General features: G+C 35.6%; 1 protein-coding gene across 3 annotated transcripts in view; it reads left to right on the forward strand.

Moving 5' to 3' along the window:
- The window catches only part of AGPS (alkylglycerone phosphate synthase), a 149,458-nt gene that overhangs the window by 37,388 nt on the left and 90,562 nt on the right, over nt 1-21,508 (forward strand). For all 3 annotated transcript variants that reach the window (XM_003815523.5, XM_055108799.2, XM_063595447.1), the window contains 6 exons: nt 4,265-4,355; nt 6,687-6,807; nt 6,902-6,976; nt 10,910-10,981; nt 12,355-12,434; nt 15,466-15,546. In XM_003815523.5, the coding sequence (XP_003815571.5) occupies nt 4,265-4,355; nt 6,687-6,807; nt 6,902-6,976; nt 10,910-10,981; nt 12,355-12,434; nt 15,466-15,546 (520 nt within the window). The remainder of the gene's footprint in view (nt 1-4,264; nt 4,356-6,686; nt 6,808-6,901; nt 6,977-10,909; nt 10,982-12,354; nt 12,435-15,465; nt 15,547-21,508) is intronic.

A 21,508-nucleotide genomic window follows, 5' to 3' on the forward strand; every position in this document is an offset into this window, starting at 1 on the left:
AGTCTGGCCACAATCTGGCATAGCAGCTGTGTTGCATTGTGTGGGATTCCTTCTCATTCAGACCACCTGGACTGCCTGGAGCTGGCAGGCTAGAACAGCTGAGTCAACCTAACCACAGAAATGGTGGTTGCTCCTCCTTCAGGGAACTCATCCATCTCAGGCAGTCTCCAGATTGTTGCACTGGCTGGCTGGAATCCCAAGCCAGTGGGTCTTAACTTGTGAGGTGCTGTGGAAGTGTGGCCTGCAGAACAATGTTGCTTGGATCCCTGGATTCAGCCCCCCTCCTAGGGGAGTGAGCAGATGGATCTTCCACCTTGCTGGGATTCCTAGGGTGGAGTCTGTAAAACTCCTGGGTTACTGTGTGAGCCTGAGTGACTGTTCTTTTGAGACTGCACAGCTCTGTGTATTGAACCCAAGGCCCTGGTGGTGTGGGGTCATGAGGGGATCTCCTGATCCACAGGTTACAAATATGGAGTGGGAGAAGTGTGGTTTCCCTGGTGGGGTTGCACAATCTCTCACTGCTCTGCTTGGCTGGGGGTGGGGGTTCTTTTGGCTCCATGCTTCTCCCACTTGGATCATCACCCCACCCTCCTTTTCTTTGTTCTCCATGGGTCCAGCTGTCTGCCTAGTCAGTCCTGATGTGAGAACGTGGATATTTTAGTTGAAGGTGCTGAATTCAGTTGCTGTTTTCATTCTTCTCCATGACAGCTGTGGATCACAGCTGCTTCTAATCAGCCATCTCAGTCCCTATAGATTTCTATAAACTAAAATTTTTGAAAAATGTCATTATTTTTGACTTTATGGGTATTATACATTAGTTTGGTACTTAGAAATCACAAGTTAGTATATAAATGAAAAATTTGAGTTTGTTAGACTTTGTCTTTTTGATGGCATAATTTTTAATTGAAGCTTTATCTGATTATAAAAAGGCTGTTAAATTGCTTAGCAATTGTGGAACTCACCCTGAGGCTAGACGGTTGTATATACTTAACGGGGGAACCCACCCCCAGTATTTCAACATAGGTTCTATTTTCCCTAAGTGTCGGCTGGTCTGAGAAATAAACAGAAAGAGTACAAAGAGAGGAATTTTACAGCTGGGCCGCCGGGGGTGATACCACATTATCGGTAGGTCCATAATGCCCCCTGAGCTACAAAACCAGCAAGTTTTTATTAGGGATTTCAAAAGGGGATGGGGTGTACAAACAGGGAGTAGGTCACAAAGATCACATGCTTCAAAGGGCAATAAAGATCACAAGGCAAAGGGCAAAGTAAAGATCACAAGGCAAAGGGCAAAATTAGAATGACTGATGAGGGTCTGTGTTCGGCTGTGCACGTATTGTCTTGATAAACATCTTAAACAACAGAAAACAGGGTTCGAGAGCAGAGAACCGGTCTGACCTCAAATTTACCAGAGCGGGATCTTTTCCCCACCCTAATAAGCCAGAGGGTAATGCAGGAGAACAGGGCGTAATTTCAGTCCTTATCTCAACCGCATGAGACAGACACTTCCAGAGCAGCTGTTTATAGACGTCCCCCCAGGAATGCATTCCCTCCCCAGGGTATTAATTATTAATATTCCTTGCTGGGAAAAGAATTCAGTGATATCTCTCCTACTTTCACGTCCGTTTATAGGCTCTCTGCAAGAAGAAAAATATGGCTCTATTCTGCCTGACCCCGCAGGCAGTCAGACCTTTGGTTGTGTTCCCTTGTTCCTTAAAATCGCTGTTATTCTGTTCATTTTCAAGGTGCACTGATTTCATATTGTTCAAACACACGTTTTACAGTCAATTTGTACAATAGTGGTCCTGAGGTGACCTACATTCTCAGCTTATGAAGATAACAGGATTAAGAGATTAAAGACAGGCATAAGAAATTATAAGAGTATTAATTTTGGGAACTGATAAATGACCATGAAATCTTCACAATTTGTGTTCCTCTGCCATGGCTCCAGCCGGTCCCTCTGTTCGGGGTCCCTGACTTCCCGCAACATATACTAATATTTTTGCTGCTTCTTATGTGCTGCCCCAGAGTGAGAGTCACTTTGCTTTTAGTCATTGTCAGTCCTGATGTGCACTTCCCTCTTGGATAATTTTTGTCCACAGAATTTTTTCTTTCCATGTAGAATGATTTCATTGGCCTTGAAAACTTGTTCTGGTTCTGTATCTTCTATAGTATAGTCTATTTCAGCCCTATGGGAAAGTGATAAATTGATCTCACCTTATATTTTACAACAAAAGCCATTTAATATTCTCAAACTAATCTTCAGTCATGGAAAAGAAGAAGATCCATTCAGTAGTCACTGTGATTCAACAATTGGTGTAAGTGCTTAACTTTCCCTTTATCACATCTCTGGTTAAAGTTTCATGTTCTCTGCCCATGTGTTCATCTCACAAATTAAATGTTGCTGTAGCTTTGACTAAGCTAGGTTGCAAGTTTCTTAAAAACAGGAGTCATAATACCAATTCTATGTATTCTGCAATGCTAAGTACAGTCTTCTGAGTGTTAAATAAATATTGTGCATTCAGATATAGAGATATAAAGACTTTATTTTAGTGATAGAAGGTAGTTTTAAATTTTATACATGATAGTAACACTAACTCTGTATCTGTAGTTTCAAGTATCTTGAAGGTGGTCACCTTTTTATTTTATGGGAATACCTGAGACTGGGTAATTAATAAAGAATAGAGGTTTATTTGGCTCATGGTTCTGTAGGCTGTGCAAGAAACATGGCATCAGGGTCTGCTTCTGGTGAGGACCTCAAGCTGCTTCCAGTCCTGCAGAAGGGGAAGGGGAGCTGGTATGTGCTGAGATCACATGGTGAAACTGAAAGCAAGAGAGAGATGGTAGGGAGGTGCCAGGCTCTTTTTAAACAACCAGCTCTTGTGGGAACTAACAACTCACTCACACTTCTCTCCCTTCCCCCAGGGCATTAATCTATTCATAAAGATATACATCCATGACCCAACCACCTCCCACTAGGGGATCAAATTTCAACATGAGGTCTGGAGGGTTTGGTGTCCAAACTACAGGACTCCTTTAAGAGAGTGAAAGGATAAATCACAGAGTAAGAGAAAATGTCTAATATGTGTATCTTTCATTTTATAAATATATAAAGATTTCTTACATGTAATTGAGAAAACAATAACCCAGGAGGAAAATGAGCAAACGACTTGAACTGGCTTTCAAAATGGAGGATATCCAAATGGACAATAGTTATAGGAATAGATGCTCAATTTCATAAGTACTCAGTAAAATTCAAATTAAAATTGTAATGAGATGCCAATGGAATGTCTCAGATTCAATTATAGAATTTCTATTGTGTTCTTTTTTATAGTTTTTTATTTCTCTGCTAAGATTTTTTTTCTAATATTCACCGGGAGTACATTTTCCATTTTGTCCATTGGCGTAGCAACAATAGCTGCTTTAAAACCCTTGTGTGCTACTTCCAGTATCTTGGGTCATTTTGGGGTCAGTCATCATTAATTGTCCTTTTTCTTGAATATGAGTCATACTTTCCAGTTTGTTCTTGTCTAGTAATATTGGAGTGTGTTTTGGACATTGTCCATGATATGATGTAGGAGCTGTGGATTCTGTTATATTCCTCTGAAGAGACCTTTAAAAGACTTTTTTTTTTTTAAATCAAGCGATTAACTTGACTGATCTGAAACTCTAAATTCTGTCTCCCTGTGGTGAGCAGCTGAATTGCCTGTCCAGTTTTTTTTAAGCTTAACTGGGCTGCCTAGAAGATTCCAGTATGTATTCTATACATGCTATTCAGAGTCAGCCAGACATTTGGAGAGAGCTGATAGATAGGTTCCTCTCTTACTTGCTTCTTTCTGTGATTTCTCGGTATGCTTTCAGATGCAGCATTCACCCCAAACACTGTGCTCTGGTTCTTTAAGCCAGGAAGACTGTACATTTTCAGCATTTTTATTACCTTTTGAGGCACCAGCTGGGGCCTGCCATAAGGCTAAAACTTATGGAAAAAACAAAACCAAACTGGAAACTTATGAACTTATGTAGTATTTTTTCCTTTTTTCAAGTGTAGCACACCCTTCTCCCCTATTTTTGACTGCTTTTGGTCTGTCTATACTGCCTTTAGATAGCTGGGTTTTGTTTGTTTTGTTTTCGTTCAGAGTTTATAGTTACATGTGAAAGTGTTGGTTTGATAGTAGCTGCTTGACCATCACTGGAAGCAGAATTTAAGCTTTAAATTTAAATGAAGATACTTTGCTCTAATATTTTTACTTTCTTTGTACCTTAGGTACCCTCTTAGTGGCATGGGTTTACCAACATTTAAAGAATGGATCCAAAATACCCTTGGAGTAAATGTGGAGCATAAAACTACCTCTAAAGTAAGCAAACAAAAATTATTACTAACTCATTTAACTGTGTTTTTAAAACCCAAATTAATTTGATTTATCTTTGTAATTCATTATATTGGATTTACTGCAACTGTCGTGTTTTTTGTTATAAAGCCTATTAATTATATTGGCCTTGTTAGACTGTTAGCGGCAGTTATTCAGTGTCACAGATATAGACCTTAGTCTCAGAATTTATCTGAGATTTATCTGGCAAACTTTTTATCCTTTCTGAGCCTTGGTTATTTTTAGAATTGGGAGTAATAACTATTTGTTCTGCCTATCACAGGGTAGTAGTGAAGTGCAGATTATTTACTTCCTTAAAGAGTGCTTTGTTACAGAAATGTAAGTTGCTATGATGTTTAGATTATTTAATAGACTGACTGTAATCTAGGATTAATAGAGAATAATTTAAAATAAAAATGTAAAATCACATTTAATATTAGGATATTTAGAATATTTGAAGAATTATAAAAAGTAAAAATTTGATTAAGATATGAGTGATTGAGGATTTTAGTTTGTTCATGTAGTTTCACTTTTCTGAAAGTGGGATTAGGAAACTTTAAACTGTAGGTATATATATATATAATATGAAACTAATGAAATATTTAGCATTTCTTTTTATTATTTTTGTTGTGTTTTTATTATTGTTGCATTTCTTTTTATTATTTTTGATGTGTTTTTATTATTATTTTGCTGTAGCATAGTATTCTGTATGTCTCTCTAACTGGATATAAGTTCCATAAGTACAGGGCTATGTCTTATACAATATTCTCCGCTGTATCCAACTTGTTATTAAGTGGTATAGGTATTTGGTGAGTACTTGTTGGGTTTATTTAAAAGTCCACAGTTATTTTACTCTAGTTATTAAGTTAGGCTGAACAACTAATTCTACCCCTCCCAAGCCATCTTTTAACTTTTCCTAGACGTCTCTTATCTCTTAAATTCTCTCTCTCTTTTGATCTCTTGACTATTTGCAATTACTTGTTTTTGACATTGATACAATCCACATACTATAGTTAGAAATTTCACCAGGTTTTGAGCCCTTTTCAATTCTTAATGACTTAAAATATTAATATATTTTGTTGGAGTTCTTTTAGTATTTCCTTCTCCTATGGGATAAATTTCACAGGGTCAAAATTTTTTTTTCTGTTTAACTCACTGTTGTATCAAGACCTTGAAGAGTGGCTAGCTTATAGCAGCCACTCAGTAAGTATTTATTATGCAGTATCTTAATAAGAGATTAAGATAATATGCAAGTATCATATTTGTTCTTTGCATATTCTTATATACTTTCTTTTTTCCAAATACTGTATGATAGCTTCCTCAATCCCCCGTAGCAGATTTTACTTGGCCAGCCATTTATAGACTTCTTCCTATATTCTAGCCATGCTATTAGGTGCTTTTCACAAAAATTATCACATTTAACCTGCCTTCCTTATAGTAGCACTATGGTGATAATGTCATTTAACAGATGAAGAAGCCAAGGCTCACAAAAGTTGGGTGACATGCCCAATGTCTCATAGTTTTAACTTTGAAGTTGAAGATTAGATTTCAAGTTACCTGTTAGGTGAAATTGAATATCAAGTTTATAATTATGTTGTGAGTTTTAAAGCAGCTCTATAAAAATGGATTTATTACTTATTTTGAGGCTTTCTGTTGATCACTTTAAAATGACAATTGAAGAATAAGAAATGCTGAATTTTTTTTTTTTTTTTTTTCGACAGAGTCTCGCTCTGTCTCCCAGAGCTCTGTCACTCTGGAGTGCCGTGGTACAATCTCGGCTCACTGCAAGCTCTGCCTCCCGGGTTCATGCCATTCTCCTGCCTCAGCCTCCCAAGTAGCTGGGACTACAGGCACCCGCCACCACGCCCGGCTAATTTTTATATTTTTAGTAGAGGTGAGGTTTCACCATGTTAGCCAGGATGGTCTCAATCTCCTGACCTTGTGATCTGCCCTTCTTGGCCTCCGAAAGTGCTGGGATTACAGGCGTGAGCCACCGCACCCGGCCAGAAATGCTAAATTTTATCGATAGGTATAAGTGTAGATAGTGCAAAAGTCAAGTAGCTTTCTTCCAGTCTCCTTAATCTGAAATGGAAGATTTAATACTTTGCTATCTTCCCTGTTGATTACAATCTTTAGAAATTTGTAATTTGTTACTCTCATAAAGCTGATTTCTGTATATGTTGTGTTGTATTTTCCTATGCTTCAGCCTTACTTTGAATGTATTAAAAAAAGTCTACATTTTATAGTCATTCTCTCTAACTTAAGTACCCAAAATTCGTTGTCTAAAAATAAGTCAAAGAAATCAATTTTATTTTCTAGGCATCCTTAAATCCTAGTGATACACCTCCTTCTGTTGTAAATGAAGATTTTCTTCATGACCTTAAAGAAACTAATATTTCATATTCACAAGAGGCAGATGATCGAGTATTTAGAGCTCATGGTAAGTTACTTTATATTAGCCCTATTTATTTTTAACAAAAAAATTCTATATTTTAAGCTGTTTTTGTGTTTTTCTTTTTTTAACCACAAAACAGGTCATTGTCTTCATGAGATATTTTTGCTCAGGGAAGGAATGTTTGAGCGAATTCCTGATATAGTTTTATGGCCAAGTAAGTTTTCCCCTCCTTGTATCATTAATTTAGTATTGCTAAATTTTAGGTAAATTTAACATTGGAAATACGTACTTTTTGGCATATGAGTTGTAAAAAATATAAATTGCTGTATTTTTAAGAGAGTTTACATAACAGTCTTGAAGCTCTTTCTTGACTTGGTTGTTCTGAACTATTGGTTTTAACAATTCATTTTGTTGCTGATAATTAAATCATCATTTTAAATGTAAATAATCATATTTGAGATGTCAGTGGAAAAACATATTTTTGGATAATTTGGAAGCTTCATGAAATTCGTGTCAGTAATACATTCAGATATATAGAATTATTAATATAATTGAGTACTGCAAACTAATATTAGTAATAATTTGTTGATATCAGCTTGTGAGCTTTAAAAAGCCTGGTCAAACAAGTTTTATGTATTATGTTTATGCATGCTATGTTTAAAATGAATAATTAAATTTTGAGTAATTATTAGGATTTGGCTGGGACAGGGGATGGATGAGCTTTCTGTTGTAATTTTGCTCTTAGTGAGTAGTAGGTACTATATTTATAAATCTGAAGTTTTTACCCATCTCTTTTAGCAGGTAATTTAAAGCAAGATGGGTATATTGTTCCTTGCTGTCCATTATTGCATTTTTTAAAGAGTTCGATTGATCTTCTGATTCATTTTCTCTTCAGATCTTCCTTTTCAGAGTGTATATTTTATTTTTTAATAAATTGGCTCATTCACGGACTCTCAGTTCTTAAATGAGATCCTTCTACTTTGGAGGGACTGAGAGAAAAATTATACTTTAATGTGGGGGCAAGAGGCAGGTGAGATACACAGAAGGAAAATCCAAGAGCATATGTAGCAGAGATGAAGTTACTTTCCTGATACTTGTATATTAGTCTATGCATTTGGAATATTTATGAAATGTCTTTCATCTCTATTAGTTTAGTATAGAAATTTTAACTGTTCCTGAGGAAAAGATATTCTCCAATAGAAGAAATATTTTTGTTTTGCTTCCTTGCTTTTTAGTAGCTTTAGGTTACTTCTCTACCAAGATTTGGAGAAGGTTTATTCCATTTATTACTGGAAAACATGAAAGCAAAATTTATCAATTTTCACTTCCCACAAGAAACCTAATAGGCCATCCTTTGATGTATCTTAATAAGAACTTTCAAGTGTACCTTCTAGGCATTTTCTTCATGTCTTTCAATATTAAAATACTTAGAGAGTTGGGCTTGGCAGTGCATGCCTGTAGTCCCCGTTACTCAGAATGATGATGCAGGAGGATTACTTGCCTGAAGTTCGAGTCTAGCCTGGACTAGTGAGTCCCTCATCTCTTAAAAAACAAAAACAGAATAATATAGTGGAAGTATATTTTGCTTTAAGAAATCCAAATATTCTCAAAAACCCAGATGTAGTAAACAATATTTCACAAAAGTTTCTTTGCTTTGTAAAATCCCTCCCATTTTATTGGTTCCCTTGCACCTTTGCTCTTCCACTTTTTTTCATCCCAGTTTCCAAATCAGTTCCTTCTCAGTGTATATCCAGGTTTTTGTGAAGCCATAAGGGTTTTCATGCCGCATGTTTCTTGCCCCTTAAGCCTCCCATACACCCTTGGGAGATTAATTCAATAATCCTTTTGCCAACTTCTTCCATACTTGAAGAATCTGTATGAATGGTGTATTCCTGGCTTAATCAAGTTTATAATTTTATTCTGTTCAATATCCTAGTATAATGACTTCTTTGGAAATAGTTTCCCGACAAGTTATTAAGTCACTGAGGTCTTTATTTAATTTTAATGTGAATTTCCTACTGGCGATGAAGTCCAAGTTTTTCTTTGCAGGAGGCCTAGTTTTGAGACAATGAAGAAATTTGAGGCAATGTGGTATTCCATAGAGTGGATATGGCTGTCTCATTCTTGCAATACACACACACACACACACACACACACACACACACACACACACACACACACACACACACAAAACTGGAAATCTGTTGTAGTTGTCTTTAAGTCTGGCTTTGATCTGAATCAGAATTCTATGTGTTGCTTAATAGGATGCTTAGGGCTTAAGAGTAAGGACAATTACTTCACTTATTAAATTTAGTGTTTATGCATTATTTTCAGTGGCTTAAACACCAGAACTTTAGAACTGTGAAAATACAGGCTAGGTACTTGAGGATAAGCAGTGAATAAAACAAAAATCCGTGCTCTCAAGTGCCATACAATTTACTGAGGGGAAACAGATAATCCACAAGTAAATATGTAACATATTGGGTAGTGTTAAGTGCTGTAAAGAAAAGAAAAGCATGTAAGAGGGTAGTGCGAACAAGGATGTGTAGTGGAATGGGGGTGCAGTTTCAGATAACATGGTTAAGGAAGGCTTTTGATTAGGTGACATTCCTAGAAGATAATTTTGCCTTGTTGAAGATTTTTTAATAGACATCTTTGGGTGTTTTGTGAATTATTAATTAATGAATATTCTATTTAGTAAATTTACCACAGATAGCAAGCTTTATAAGTTTAATCCAAAAGCTTGAAAATAGATATTTATTAAAAATCGGAATGAAACAAATGACATGTTTTCTTAGCTTTACACAAACCTTAGAAAAGATAGTTGCAACTTTTATGGAACTATTTTTGCTTTCATAAATGGATATTCATTTGCTTTCCTCAGCATTCTTATTTCCTACTAAGTCCTTAGGCTCTTAGCAATTAATACTGGAGTTTTGCATAGTTTTCTTGCCTCAAGTCTCGCTCCTCCATGCCATCTCTTATTATATCAGGAGATTGACTTTTCTAAAACAATCTCTTTGCCATCTTGTTCCCCTCCTTAAGAACCTCCACTAATGTCCTATTGCCAGTCAAGTTGAGTCTTAGCACCTCTTGCTTGGCATTTAAAATCTTCCAGTCAGGTTTTTGTTACTTATATAACTTTTACAAGCATGAAGAGAACCCTTTAGTTCTGTACAAAGGAAAGGAACTATGTGCAGTGTATTTTGTGCAATATTGTAAACATTTGTTTAAACAATAAATCATCAATGGTGCTAAAATTAGTAGGTGAAAGTATGATGAGACTCATGATATTTTACATAGTCTAAGATATGTAAATACTGTGTCACTAGGTTTTCCCACTATAAGGATACTGTGTTTCTTGTTGAAATTAATAGGTATTTAAATAATAGGTATTTGAACAATTAATACCTATTAATTTTGACAAGAAACACAGTATCCTTATAGTGGGGAAACCTAGTAACACGGCCTAACCAAATGCTGTATTAATAAGTTAACATTACTGGAAATGAGACATGTTAATATCATGTGCCTCTAGATGTAATGCACTGACAAAGATGCAACATCACTTCTGTGGAATTACTCCCAAAATATATAACCTGAACTTAATCATGAGGAAACATCTACAAACCCAAATTGAGGGGCATTCTATGAAATAACTGACCATTGTTCTTCAAAACTGTCATGGTCATGAAAGTTAAAGATACTCTAAGGAAATGCCTATTTTTAAAGAAGACACAAGGCAACTAAATGCAGGGTGTGATCCTGGAGTTGATTCTGGTCCAGAAAAGAGGACATTAGTAGGACAATTGGAAGTATTTGAATAAGGTCTGTAGATTAGTTTATTGTATCAGTGTTGATTGCTTGGTTTTGAAATTGGACTGTAGCTACGTAAGATGTTAGTATTTGGGGATGTGAGATGAAGGAAAATTTTCGTACTATCTTTGTAACTTTTTGGTAAGTCAAATTATTTTAAAATGAAAAGTTAAAAAGGTAAAGTGTTTTAGTACTCAATTAATTCATTGTGTTAATGAGCGAATGAATGAAGGAAAAGTTTAGATAAAGAATTTCATAGATTCTTATTTGCCAAGGTTATCAGATTTTATTTATGCCTCTGTAATTAATTTATTTTCCCTTTTTTCAACAGCATGCCATGATGATGTAGTTAAGATTGTGAATCTAGCTTGCAAATATAATCTTTGTATCATACCAATTGGTGGTAGGTATTGTGCCTTTTAAATTTTAATATGTAAATTTGTTCTATTTAAAATATTTGTATTTTAAATATTTGCATCACCCTACTGAAAACGAACATTATTGTAATTGTGATGTGGTTATTCTCAAAAATTGGTCAATGATGCTCATTTTTGTTCTAAGTAGGATTCCTTAAACTGTTTGAGACATGGTATACCTTAGTTCATGGCGTTTTCCTCTATGGGCCCTAGTTGAAGCTGTAATTTAATGCCTGAATAACAAAATGTTTCTGCTTTAGTAATTACTTTTTAACCTGTATATTTATGGAGAGAATTTTCTTTTTCAAAAGCTAAATATAAATATGTCCTATATAAACCTTTGAGATTAGCATAGGAATGGTAATAAGACTCCCAACAATTCTAGAAGCTCCATATTCCCTCTTCAGCTGATGCTTTCTGTTGAATTTATGCAAAAAAGGCACTAAAATGCCATTTATTATGAAATATTTTTCTAATTCCAAATGACTGTGACAAGCAAACAGTTGGTTACTGATCACAGGCATCATGTTCTTAACCAACAGTTCATGAACTCACTTTGTAAAATTACGCTGAACCTTACAAATTAACACCCCCTGTACTTCTTGTGGAAGGTGACTTTCACATGTTTTCTTTCATGCAGAACTTATGGAAGTATCAGTCAATAATTTATTCGATATATGGTGATTTAGATCTGGTGAAGAACAGAGAACATTGTATTGTTCTTTAATGGTATCAAGAAGGCATTTTTCCTTTGACAGTAAATGTTAAGACAACAGTGTGTTTAAATACTTCTATGTATTATTCTATATTAAAATCACTTTTTCACCAAAGAACATATAAATTTGTTTTTAAATACCTCATAATCTAGACATTTTAAACTTGTTTCTATTCTAATTTATTAAAGCTTTTTTGTATAAGAATATAAGATTATTTTAAATGATAAATGAATCTCATAATTGTGGTAAAAAGGAAGTAATGATGTCTCTAGTTGTATAGGATGGGTCTTTTTTTCTTTTAAGCTACCTCTCCACGGTAATTATCTGCTTAGAACTTTTCTAATCATGTTTTTGGAGTTCCACAAATTGCTAGGGGCTTCACTTGAGTGTGGCATTTCCAGGGGATGGAACCATAGCCCATTGCTTTCAGTTCCGTAATATTGCTTCATTTTGGCACTCAGCATAAAATAAAGGTGAGTTTGCTTTTAGTGTGTTAGCTTTTGCAAGTTGTATTTTGCAAAGTATTAATAGGTATCACTTTTCTAGTGGCCCTATCTGTATACTTGATATGAGGGATTTGCCATAGAAATATAGCTAAAAACAGAATATTTAAACATAAAAGTTGTTGTTTCCTATTTTGGCAGGAGGAACAAGTGTTTCATATGGCCTGATGTGTCCTGCAGATGAGACAAGAACAATTATTTCTTTGGACACTTCACAAATGGTATTTAATAATTTGAGATATATTTAAAACATTTTCTTTATTGGCTCCACCTTAATTGTCATTAAAAAAGAATCTAGCCACTGGGCGCTGTGGCTCACGCTTGTAATCCCAGCACTTGGGGAGGCTGAGGTGGGTGGATCACTTGAGGTTGGGAGTTCGAGACCAGCCAGGCCAACATAGCAAAACCTCATCTCTACTAAAAATACAAAAATTAACCGAGTGTGGTGGTGTGTGCCTGTAATCCCAGCTACTTGGGAGGCTGAGACATAAGACTCGCTTGAACCCAGGAGGCGGAGGTTGCAGTGAGCCAAGATCACACCACTGCACTCCAGCCTGGGTGACAAAAAAAAAAAAAAAAAAAAAGAATCTAATATCCATTTTGTTTTAAATGTATTTCATCATTACATTTTACCCTTGTATTCAGTTCTCCAAAAGGTAGATTTACTTTTACCCTCAGGTATATATGTTGATGCTATTTTACCAAATTTGAATTTTTTTTTCAAATACCTAAGTAGAGAGAATAGTTAACCCATTTTTTAGATGAAGTCGTTATTAACATTTTGTCATACTTTCTTTATCTTTCTTTTTTTTCTAGTAGTTTTAGAGCAAATTCTGATACAATGCTACTTTACATGTAAATATTTCTGTATAATCTCGTTTAAAAGGAACATTTTCTCACATAACTATTATTATCACTCCTGGCAAAATCAAAAGTAATTCTTTATGTTATTTAGTAGTTAGTCTACATTCAATTTTTGATAAAAAATGTCTGTTTTATAGTTCATTTGTTCAAATGGGGATCCAGACAAGGCTCACATTTGCTTTCCATTGTAGCTCTTAAGTCTCACTTTATGTAAAAGCCTCATCTTACTCCCTGTTTTTTCTTTTGAATGTTATAGACTTTTGAAGAAACAAGGTTATTTGTAGTATAGAATGTCATATTTTGAATTTATCTGTTGCTGATTCTTGTCATTTAACTCTTTATCTAAGCCCTGTATGTCCACTAAATTAGAAGTTCCATATAAAGTCTAGTTAGATTCAGGCATTGCCTTTTTTTTGTTTTGTTTTTACAGCAAGAATCCCTCATAGATGGTAATGTGCTTTTAAAAAAATGTCACATAACATCAATAGAGGTGTGTAGTAGCTGATTGTCTCACTTTTAGTGATGCTAAAATTGATCAAGTTCATATGGTGAACACTTTATTTTATTGTAAGGTTCCCCATTAACCTATCTCCTTATCCCAGATTTTAAGAAAAGGCAATTTATTTCCTCAGAAGATAGCTGAAGAATAGCCTGTTCTGGAGTGTTAACATGGGTTTGGTAGTATATATGGGATGTAATAGGGTAGCCTGTATGTTTTCTTTAGGTTTTTCTGTGAGTGCCTATGAAGTTTTTTCTGCTTCTTTTAATTTCCTTTTTCTACCAAAAGATATGTTTGAACTCTTGGTAGCTACAAGGTATATATTTAGAATGAGTATGTAATTGCCTCAAGGGCCAGTCTGTTGGGGGGAGAAGATATATATATAAGGTACCATCAGATCAATAAATTCTTTGTCTTTTCATTCTGCAATTTAATAATACTGTCTTTTGTTTAGCTGCCAAAGGACCAAAAGCCTGATTATACCATAGTTGTATTGAAGTTACTGTTGTCAGCCAGGCGTGGTGGCTCACGCCTGTAATCCCAGCACTTTGGGAGGCTGAGGTGGGCAGATCATCTGAGGCCAGGAGTTCTAGACCAGCCTGGCCAATGTGGTGAAACCCTGTCCCTACTAAAAATACAAAAATTAGCCAGGTGTGGTGGCGCATGCCTGTAAACCCAGCTACTCAGGAGGCTGAGGCAGGAGAATTGCTTGAACCCAGGAGGCAGAGGTTGCAGTGAGCCAAGATCATGCCACTGCACTCCAGCCTGGGTGACAGAGCAAGACTCTGTCTCAAAAAAGAAAGAAAGAAATTACTATTGTCTTATAGTGAGAGTATAATTATGAGTTTTATGTAACATAAAACTAAAAGTGCATTCACATACATCATCTTATTTAATGTTTTTCACAACGCTGTGAATTAAGCAGTGCAGTTATTTGTATGTGTTCAGATTTGGAATGTAGGCAGCAACTGCTATTTTTGTATTGTCTGTTGTGCTCTTTCCTTTTTATTATTAAGTAGATTTATCTATATTAGTTATTGCCGTGAAATTGAGCATATGAAAGTAGAAAGAAAGCTTCCCTGGGATCCAGAAGAAGGTTCTATATGTTACCCAATTGCTCAGCCAGATAGAAAGGGGAAAGAAGTCTGCTCTTAATAGTAGAAAGTAATTCATGAAAATTCATATATGTATATAAAAGTTAGGTCAAATAAGAATGCCAAATAACATTTTTTATTGAAAGTCATACGTTTGGTAAGTTGAGCCAGATGAAATAGTTCCTTCTTTTGAGCCCGAGGCAGGGATTTGCTTTGTTTTGTACATGGGGTCTCTGGCCCTGTTTTGAATTAAAAATAAAGTAGGAATGCCATCTGCTATATTCAAATGTCTTTGCAGATTTTTTTTTCTAATCTTATGGTCATATTCTGATATTCTTAAATTAGATAGTGATTGCTATGTTAACACAGTGCAGATAGTATTTGCACAATGCCAGGACCTGTATATGCTGTTTTTTTACATGGAGTACCTCATTTAATTATTGTAGCCAACACTTTATGTATTAGTACTATTTTACATTTTACAAATGAGGAAACAATAAGCTTAGACAGTTAAATAATTTGCCTAAGGTAAGAGAAGGAATTTAAATTAACCTCTGAATAAAGACAGAGTCTATGTTTTAAGCCAACCCCTGCATAATATGCTGCCTTTGTTACTATGTTGTCATGTTGTATAGTCTGGGATAAGTGGACTTGGTTTCCAGTGCGGGTGGTTGAGGGGAACCCTTCTTGCTTAATCACTGTCTTACCACTTGTTGCTTTGAATTAGGAAGTTATATTTCCTGAGAAAATATTAGTAGTTCCTGGAGATCAGATTTCTTTCTTCCTTTGCAACAGAATCGAATTCTCTGGGTTGATGAGAACAATTTGACAGCTCATGTAGAGGCTGGCATAACAGGACAAGAGTTGGAAAGACAGGTATGTTATTTATTTTTCTTATTTTTTTAAATTAACTTATTCTAATATCAATTCTGATGTTATTTCTTTAATGAAAGTTTTCAAAACTGTATCCCCTCTATGAATGAATACCTTTTATGATACATTCATTCACTCAAAGAATTTGTTTAGTTTCTATTATGGGTCAAGCATTGAGCTAGATTCTGAGGACATGATAGTGAATAAGGCATTGTCTGCTACCTTCAGGTAGCTTAGATTAGGACAGAAAGTTCGATAAATAATTAATTATTTGGAGTGAAAATTGCTATGTGGATGCTAAATGCAGGGTATTATGGATCATCAAATGGGGCTAGGTGGGAACGAGTTGGGCAAAGAAGGTATCACATAGAACCTGGCATTTTTTTTGTTGTTGTTAGTACTGAGTCAGTGGCAAAGGACACAGCATTTAAAATGAGACTTCAGGATGAGTCTGAGTTAGCAAAAAAAGGAAAGAACAATCCAGAGGAAGGAGCATACATGCAGGGCTTCTCAGGGTGACTGTTACTTTTTTTTTTTTTTTTTTTGAGACGGAGTCTCACTCTGTCGCCCAGGCTGGAGTGCAGTGATGTGATCTCGGTTCACTGCAAGCTCCGCCTCCTGGGTTCATGCCATTCTCCTGCCTCAGCCTCCCCAGTAGCTGGGACTACAGGCACCCACCACCGCGCCCGGCTAATTTTTTGTATTTTTAGTAGGACGGGGTTTCACCGTGGTCTCGGATCTCCTGACCTCGTGATCCGCCCGCCTCGGCCTCCTGAAGTGTTGGGATTACAGGCGTGAGCCACCACGCCTGGCCGACTGTTGCTTTTGAGGGTCTGCAGATAGCTGAATATGGCTGAAGGCTAGTGTGTGTATGGGAGAACATGTCTTCTTGGTATTTGTATATTGGGTGGGTGTGGGTACAGTAGTGGTAAAGGATCAAGCCAGGAAAACATGAAGAGTTCAGATCATAAAGGGCCTTATAAAGCCCCTTTTAGAAGTTTGAACTTTACTTTTTTACTGGTATTGTTCTGGCTGCTGTGTGGTGAAATGGGTGGTCTATGTAAGGGTGGACTAAGAGACTGCAACAATAATTTAGGCAAGAGCTGAGAGTGACATGAAGTAGTAGAAATGGAACAAAATGGAACAGTTTGAACATGGAATTCTAGGATCTTGGTGATATATTTCATCAGCTGTGTGAATATTGGTATTCATTGAACTTTTCAGTGTGCAATTTCATTGACAACTACTCATTTCACAAATTCATGAAATTCTTGGAGTTCTTATAGTACCTTTTTGGGATCCTAATGAATTTTTGGAAAACTTTAGGTTTCTTTCATCGATTCTAAGCAGGTAATAGTGAAAATAAATTAGTTCCTTCAACTTCCTCAAACATAATCAAGATAACGATAACTCAGCTTTTGTAAACAAAAATTAGAAAGTCCAATTTGTTAGTGATATACTGACCATTTTGTTCAACTTGGGTTATAGAGACCCCTCTCCTCCAAACCTTTAATAGGAAGAGATGTGATATGATTGTTATCTTATTTTGTTGTTGTTTTCTTTTCTTTCTTGAAAAGTTGATTGACATTGGTCTGCTCCTGACCATTTCTGGATGATAGGCTTTGAAAAAAAATTATTAAACTATTTATTTTTTATTTAATGCAGTAAGATACAGGTAACTGGAATAAAATTGAACTTATTTGTTGAGACAGTGTTAAAGATCCTCAATAAATTAAGGTTTTATATCAGATAAATAGATTTATCAATTATTATAGTTTATAATGAACTTTAGTGGGCAGAATAATAGTATTTAATGAAAAAACCTCTAAAAAGTCCTGTATCAGTATTCCATTATGCTTAAATGAGGCATTATCAGCACAGCACTTTTTTTTATAACAAAGAATGGCCTTTTATATCACCAATTTTGCATCTTTATTATAGCATTTGATGTAGTATTTTAACCTTTCCAAGTTTTCTTTTTTTTTTTTTAAAGGTTAGAATTAAAATTCAAGGAACATATTTCCTTGAAATTTAAATGACATTTTCCCAGACTAGGAACTTCTGATATTTTACCTACTAGTTCATTTCCCTAAATGCCAATATAGAACTTTCTTTTTTGCCTCCAGTAGGCTATAATGTAGTTCCTACAGCTATTTTGATCCCAGTAAAAGTTCTTCCTCATTAAACTTCTGTGTCCTTCAGATTCTACTTCAGTTGAGGTAACCAGTTTAAAACATCCTGCCTTTTCTTTCTGCAAGCTTAAAATGACACAAATACAGTAGTTGGGTAGCACAGATTTTAATCGCTTTAACTTGTAAATCACATTGATGTTAACATGATAAAATTTAATGGAAGCTGCTAACATGTCAATTATGGATTTGAAGAATTTTTCCTACGTTTATTAAATCTTTGGCTACTTTTATTGGTTAATAGTCTGAGGTTATCTGACTCAAATTTTTTTTTTTCTGCTTAGGCACATCATCACTAATAACCTCACATTATCTTTCTTTGTTTCTAATAGCTATTAGCTCTCACTGCAAACCTCAAATATAGCTCCTAGCTGTGTGACCTTGGGCAAGTTACTCACCTTTAAGCCTCAGTTTCTTTACCTATAAAGTGGGTATCATAATTCCTACTTCGTGGGGTTTTTCATCAAGATGAAATAAGTTAATAATGTGAACTACTTAGAACTTTGATTCATTCCACTAATTTTTATTGAGCACTATTTGCTTCATTCAGGCTAACAGACTTTAAATATTCTTTTTATGTGCTGTAGACTCCAAAATTTATATTATCATCCTAGACTTCTTTGCTGAACTGATATAGCCACTTGCCTAATTGATATCTCCACTTGCGTATTTACAGACATTTCAAACTCCGCATTTTAAAAACTGAATTTTTAGAGGAAAAATTTGCAATCTTGTCTCCAAAATGTGTCTGTTCTGTAGCCTTCTTCTTCTCTTCAGGAGATGGAAATTCAATTCCTTAGGCAGCCTGGGCCACAATCTTTGAAGTCATAGATTTTTGTTTTATATTGCTTTATAATAGCTTGAGATATAATTATGATCTAATATGTACAATTTAATGTGTACAATTTGATAAGTTTCGACATACGAATATAACCATGAAACCATCATCACAATCAAGATAATGAACATATCCACCAACCCCAAAAGTTTTCCTCTTTGTCCTTTATAATTCTTTCCCACTCCCACCCACAATCCTTAAGCAACCCCCCAGGAATCACTGATTTGCTTTCTGTCACGTAGATTTGCTTAAATTCCCTACAATTTTAATAAAGTGGAATCCTACAGTATGTATGGGAGGAGGGTCTGGCTTCTTTCACTAGGCATAATTATTTTGAAATTCAGCCATATTGTTGCATTTATCAGTAGTTCATTTCTTTTTGTTGCTCAGCAGTATTCCATTGTATAGATATGCCACTGTTTTGTTTATACATTCACCTGTTGATGAACACTTGGATTATTTCTAGTTTTGGGCTATTACAAACAAAGCTGCTATGAACGTTCATGTGAAAGTTTTTGTATAGACATATACGTTTGTTTCCTTTCGGTAAGTAACTGGAAATGGAATGAATAGATCAAAATGGTAGGTATATATTTACCTTTTTGAGAAACTATGAAGTTTTTTCCCAGAGTGATTATATCATTTTATATTCCCACCAGCACTGTATAAGAGTTCCAGTTTCTCCATATCCTTGCCAATACTTTGTATTGTTAGTCTTTTTAATTTTAGTCTAAACTTTAGTAGGTACATAGTAGTATCTTACTGTAGGTTTGTTTTGTTTTGTTTTTTGAGACAGTGTCTCATGCTGCTGCCTGAGCTGGAGTGCAGTGGCACGATCATGGCTCACTGCAGCCTTGACCTCCCTGGGCTTAGGCAATCCTCCCACTTCAGCTTCCAGAGTAACTGAGACCACAGGCAAGTGCCACCATGCCTGGATAATCTTTATATTTTTTTGTAGAGATGGAATTTTTTGCCATGTTGCCCAGGCTGTTCCTGAACTCCTGGGCTCAAGTGTTCTGCCCACCTTGGCCTTCCAAAGTGTTGGGATTATAGGCTCGGGCCCCTCTGTCTGGCCTCATTGTAGTTTTAATTTATATTTCTCTAATGACTAGTGATGTTGAACATCTTTTCATGTGCTTATTTGCCATCCATATTCTTTATTGGTGAAGTTCTCCTTAAATTATTTGCCCAATTTTTTTTTTTTTTGAGTTGGAGTGTCGCTCTGTTGTCCAGGCTGGAGTGCAGTGGTGTGATCTCGGCTCACTGCAAGCTCCGCCTCCCGGGTTCATGCCATTCTCCTGCCTCAGCCTCCTGAGTAGCTGGGACTACAGGTGCCCGCCACCATGCCTGGCTAATTTTTTGTATTTTTAGTAGAGACGGGTTTTCACCGCATTAGCCAGGATGGTCTTGATCTCCTGACCTTGTGATCCATCCACCTCGGCCTCCCAAAGTGCTGGGATTACAGGTGTCAGCCACCACACCCGGCCTATTTGCCCAATTTTAAGATTGGGTTGTTTTCTTATTATTGAGTTTTGGAATTCTTTATTTATTCTGGGAATAAGTCTTTTTTCAGATATATGCTTTGCAAATATTTTCTTTCAGTCTGTGGTTTCTCTTTTCATTTTCTTACAGTATCTTTTGAAGACCAGCTGTGTTTAATTTTTATGAAGCCCAGTGTATTAATTTGTCTTTCTATCATGCTTCTGCTGTTGTGTCATAATGCAAGGTTATAGAGATTTTCTCCCATTTGAGTTTTATAATTTTTAGTCTTAGATTTAGGTCTCTAATCAGTTTTGAAGATTTCTGAGTTATTATTTGTATATGGTATAAAATTGGATTGAAGTTAATGATTTTTGCACATGGATATCCAATTGTTCAGCACCATTTATTGGAAAAGATTATCCTTTCTTCACTGAGTTGACTTTGCACCATCATTTAAAAAAATCTGTTGTCTATATATGTCTGCTTCTAGTTCTGGACTCTGTATATGTCTCTCTCTGTGCTAATACTATACTGTTTGGATTACTATAGCTTTATCACAAGTCTTTTTCAAAGTTGTTTTGGCTGTTCTAGGTTCTTTGTATTTCTATATGAACTTCATGTTCATATGGAAATGTCAGTTTCTGTTAAAAAAAGAAAAAGTCCCATTGGGATTTTGATTGGGATTGCATTGACTCTATATATCAGTTTGAGGAGACTGACAGCTTAACAGTTTTGATTCTTCTGACCTGACCCATGAACATGGTATATCTTTAGTTTTTTGTAGGTCTGTAATTTCTCTCAGCAGTGTCTTACGGTTTTCTATGTACATGTCTTTCATATATATATATATACACATATATGTATATATGTATATATACATTTTAGAGACAAGATCTCATTCTGTTGCCCAGGCTGGAGTCTAGTGGCACCATCATAGCTCACTGTAACCTTAAACTCCTGGGCTTAAATGATCCTCCTGCTACAGCCTCCCCAGTAGCTAGGACTACAGGCATGTGCCACCATGCTTGGCTAATTTTTTAATTTTTCTGGAGACAGGGTCTTGCCATATTGCTGAGACTGGTCTCAAACTTCTCGCTTCAACCTACCACCCTGGCCTCCCAAAGTGTTGGGATTATTGGTATGAGCCACCATACCTGGCCTCGTATATTTTTAAAAACAGGATTTGTCCCTAAGTAGTACATATTTTTTGGTGCTGTTGTAATTGGTATTTTTAAAAATTGTCAGTTTCTGGTTGTTCTTTAATAGTGTATGAAAATACAGTTTTTTATACTGATCTTATATCCTGCAACTTTACTAAATTCACTAAATTTTAACAAACTTTTTTTTTGTAGATCTCATTGGATTTTTTACATAGATGACTATGTTGTGTGTGAATAAAGACAGTTTTCTTTCTTTCTTTCCAATCTGTTTGCCTTTTTTTCTTTTTCTCACCTGA

The sequence above is a fragment of the Pan paniscus genome, chromosome 13 (assembly GCF_029289425.2).
Source record: "Pan paniscus chromosome 13, NHGRI_mPanPan1-v2.0_pri, whole genome shotgun sequence".
Lineage (NCBI taxonomy): Eukaryota > Metazoa > Chordata > Mammalia > Primates > Hominidae > Pan > Pan paniscus.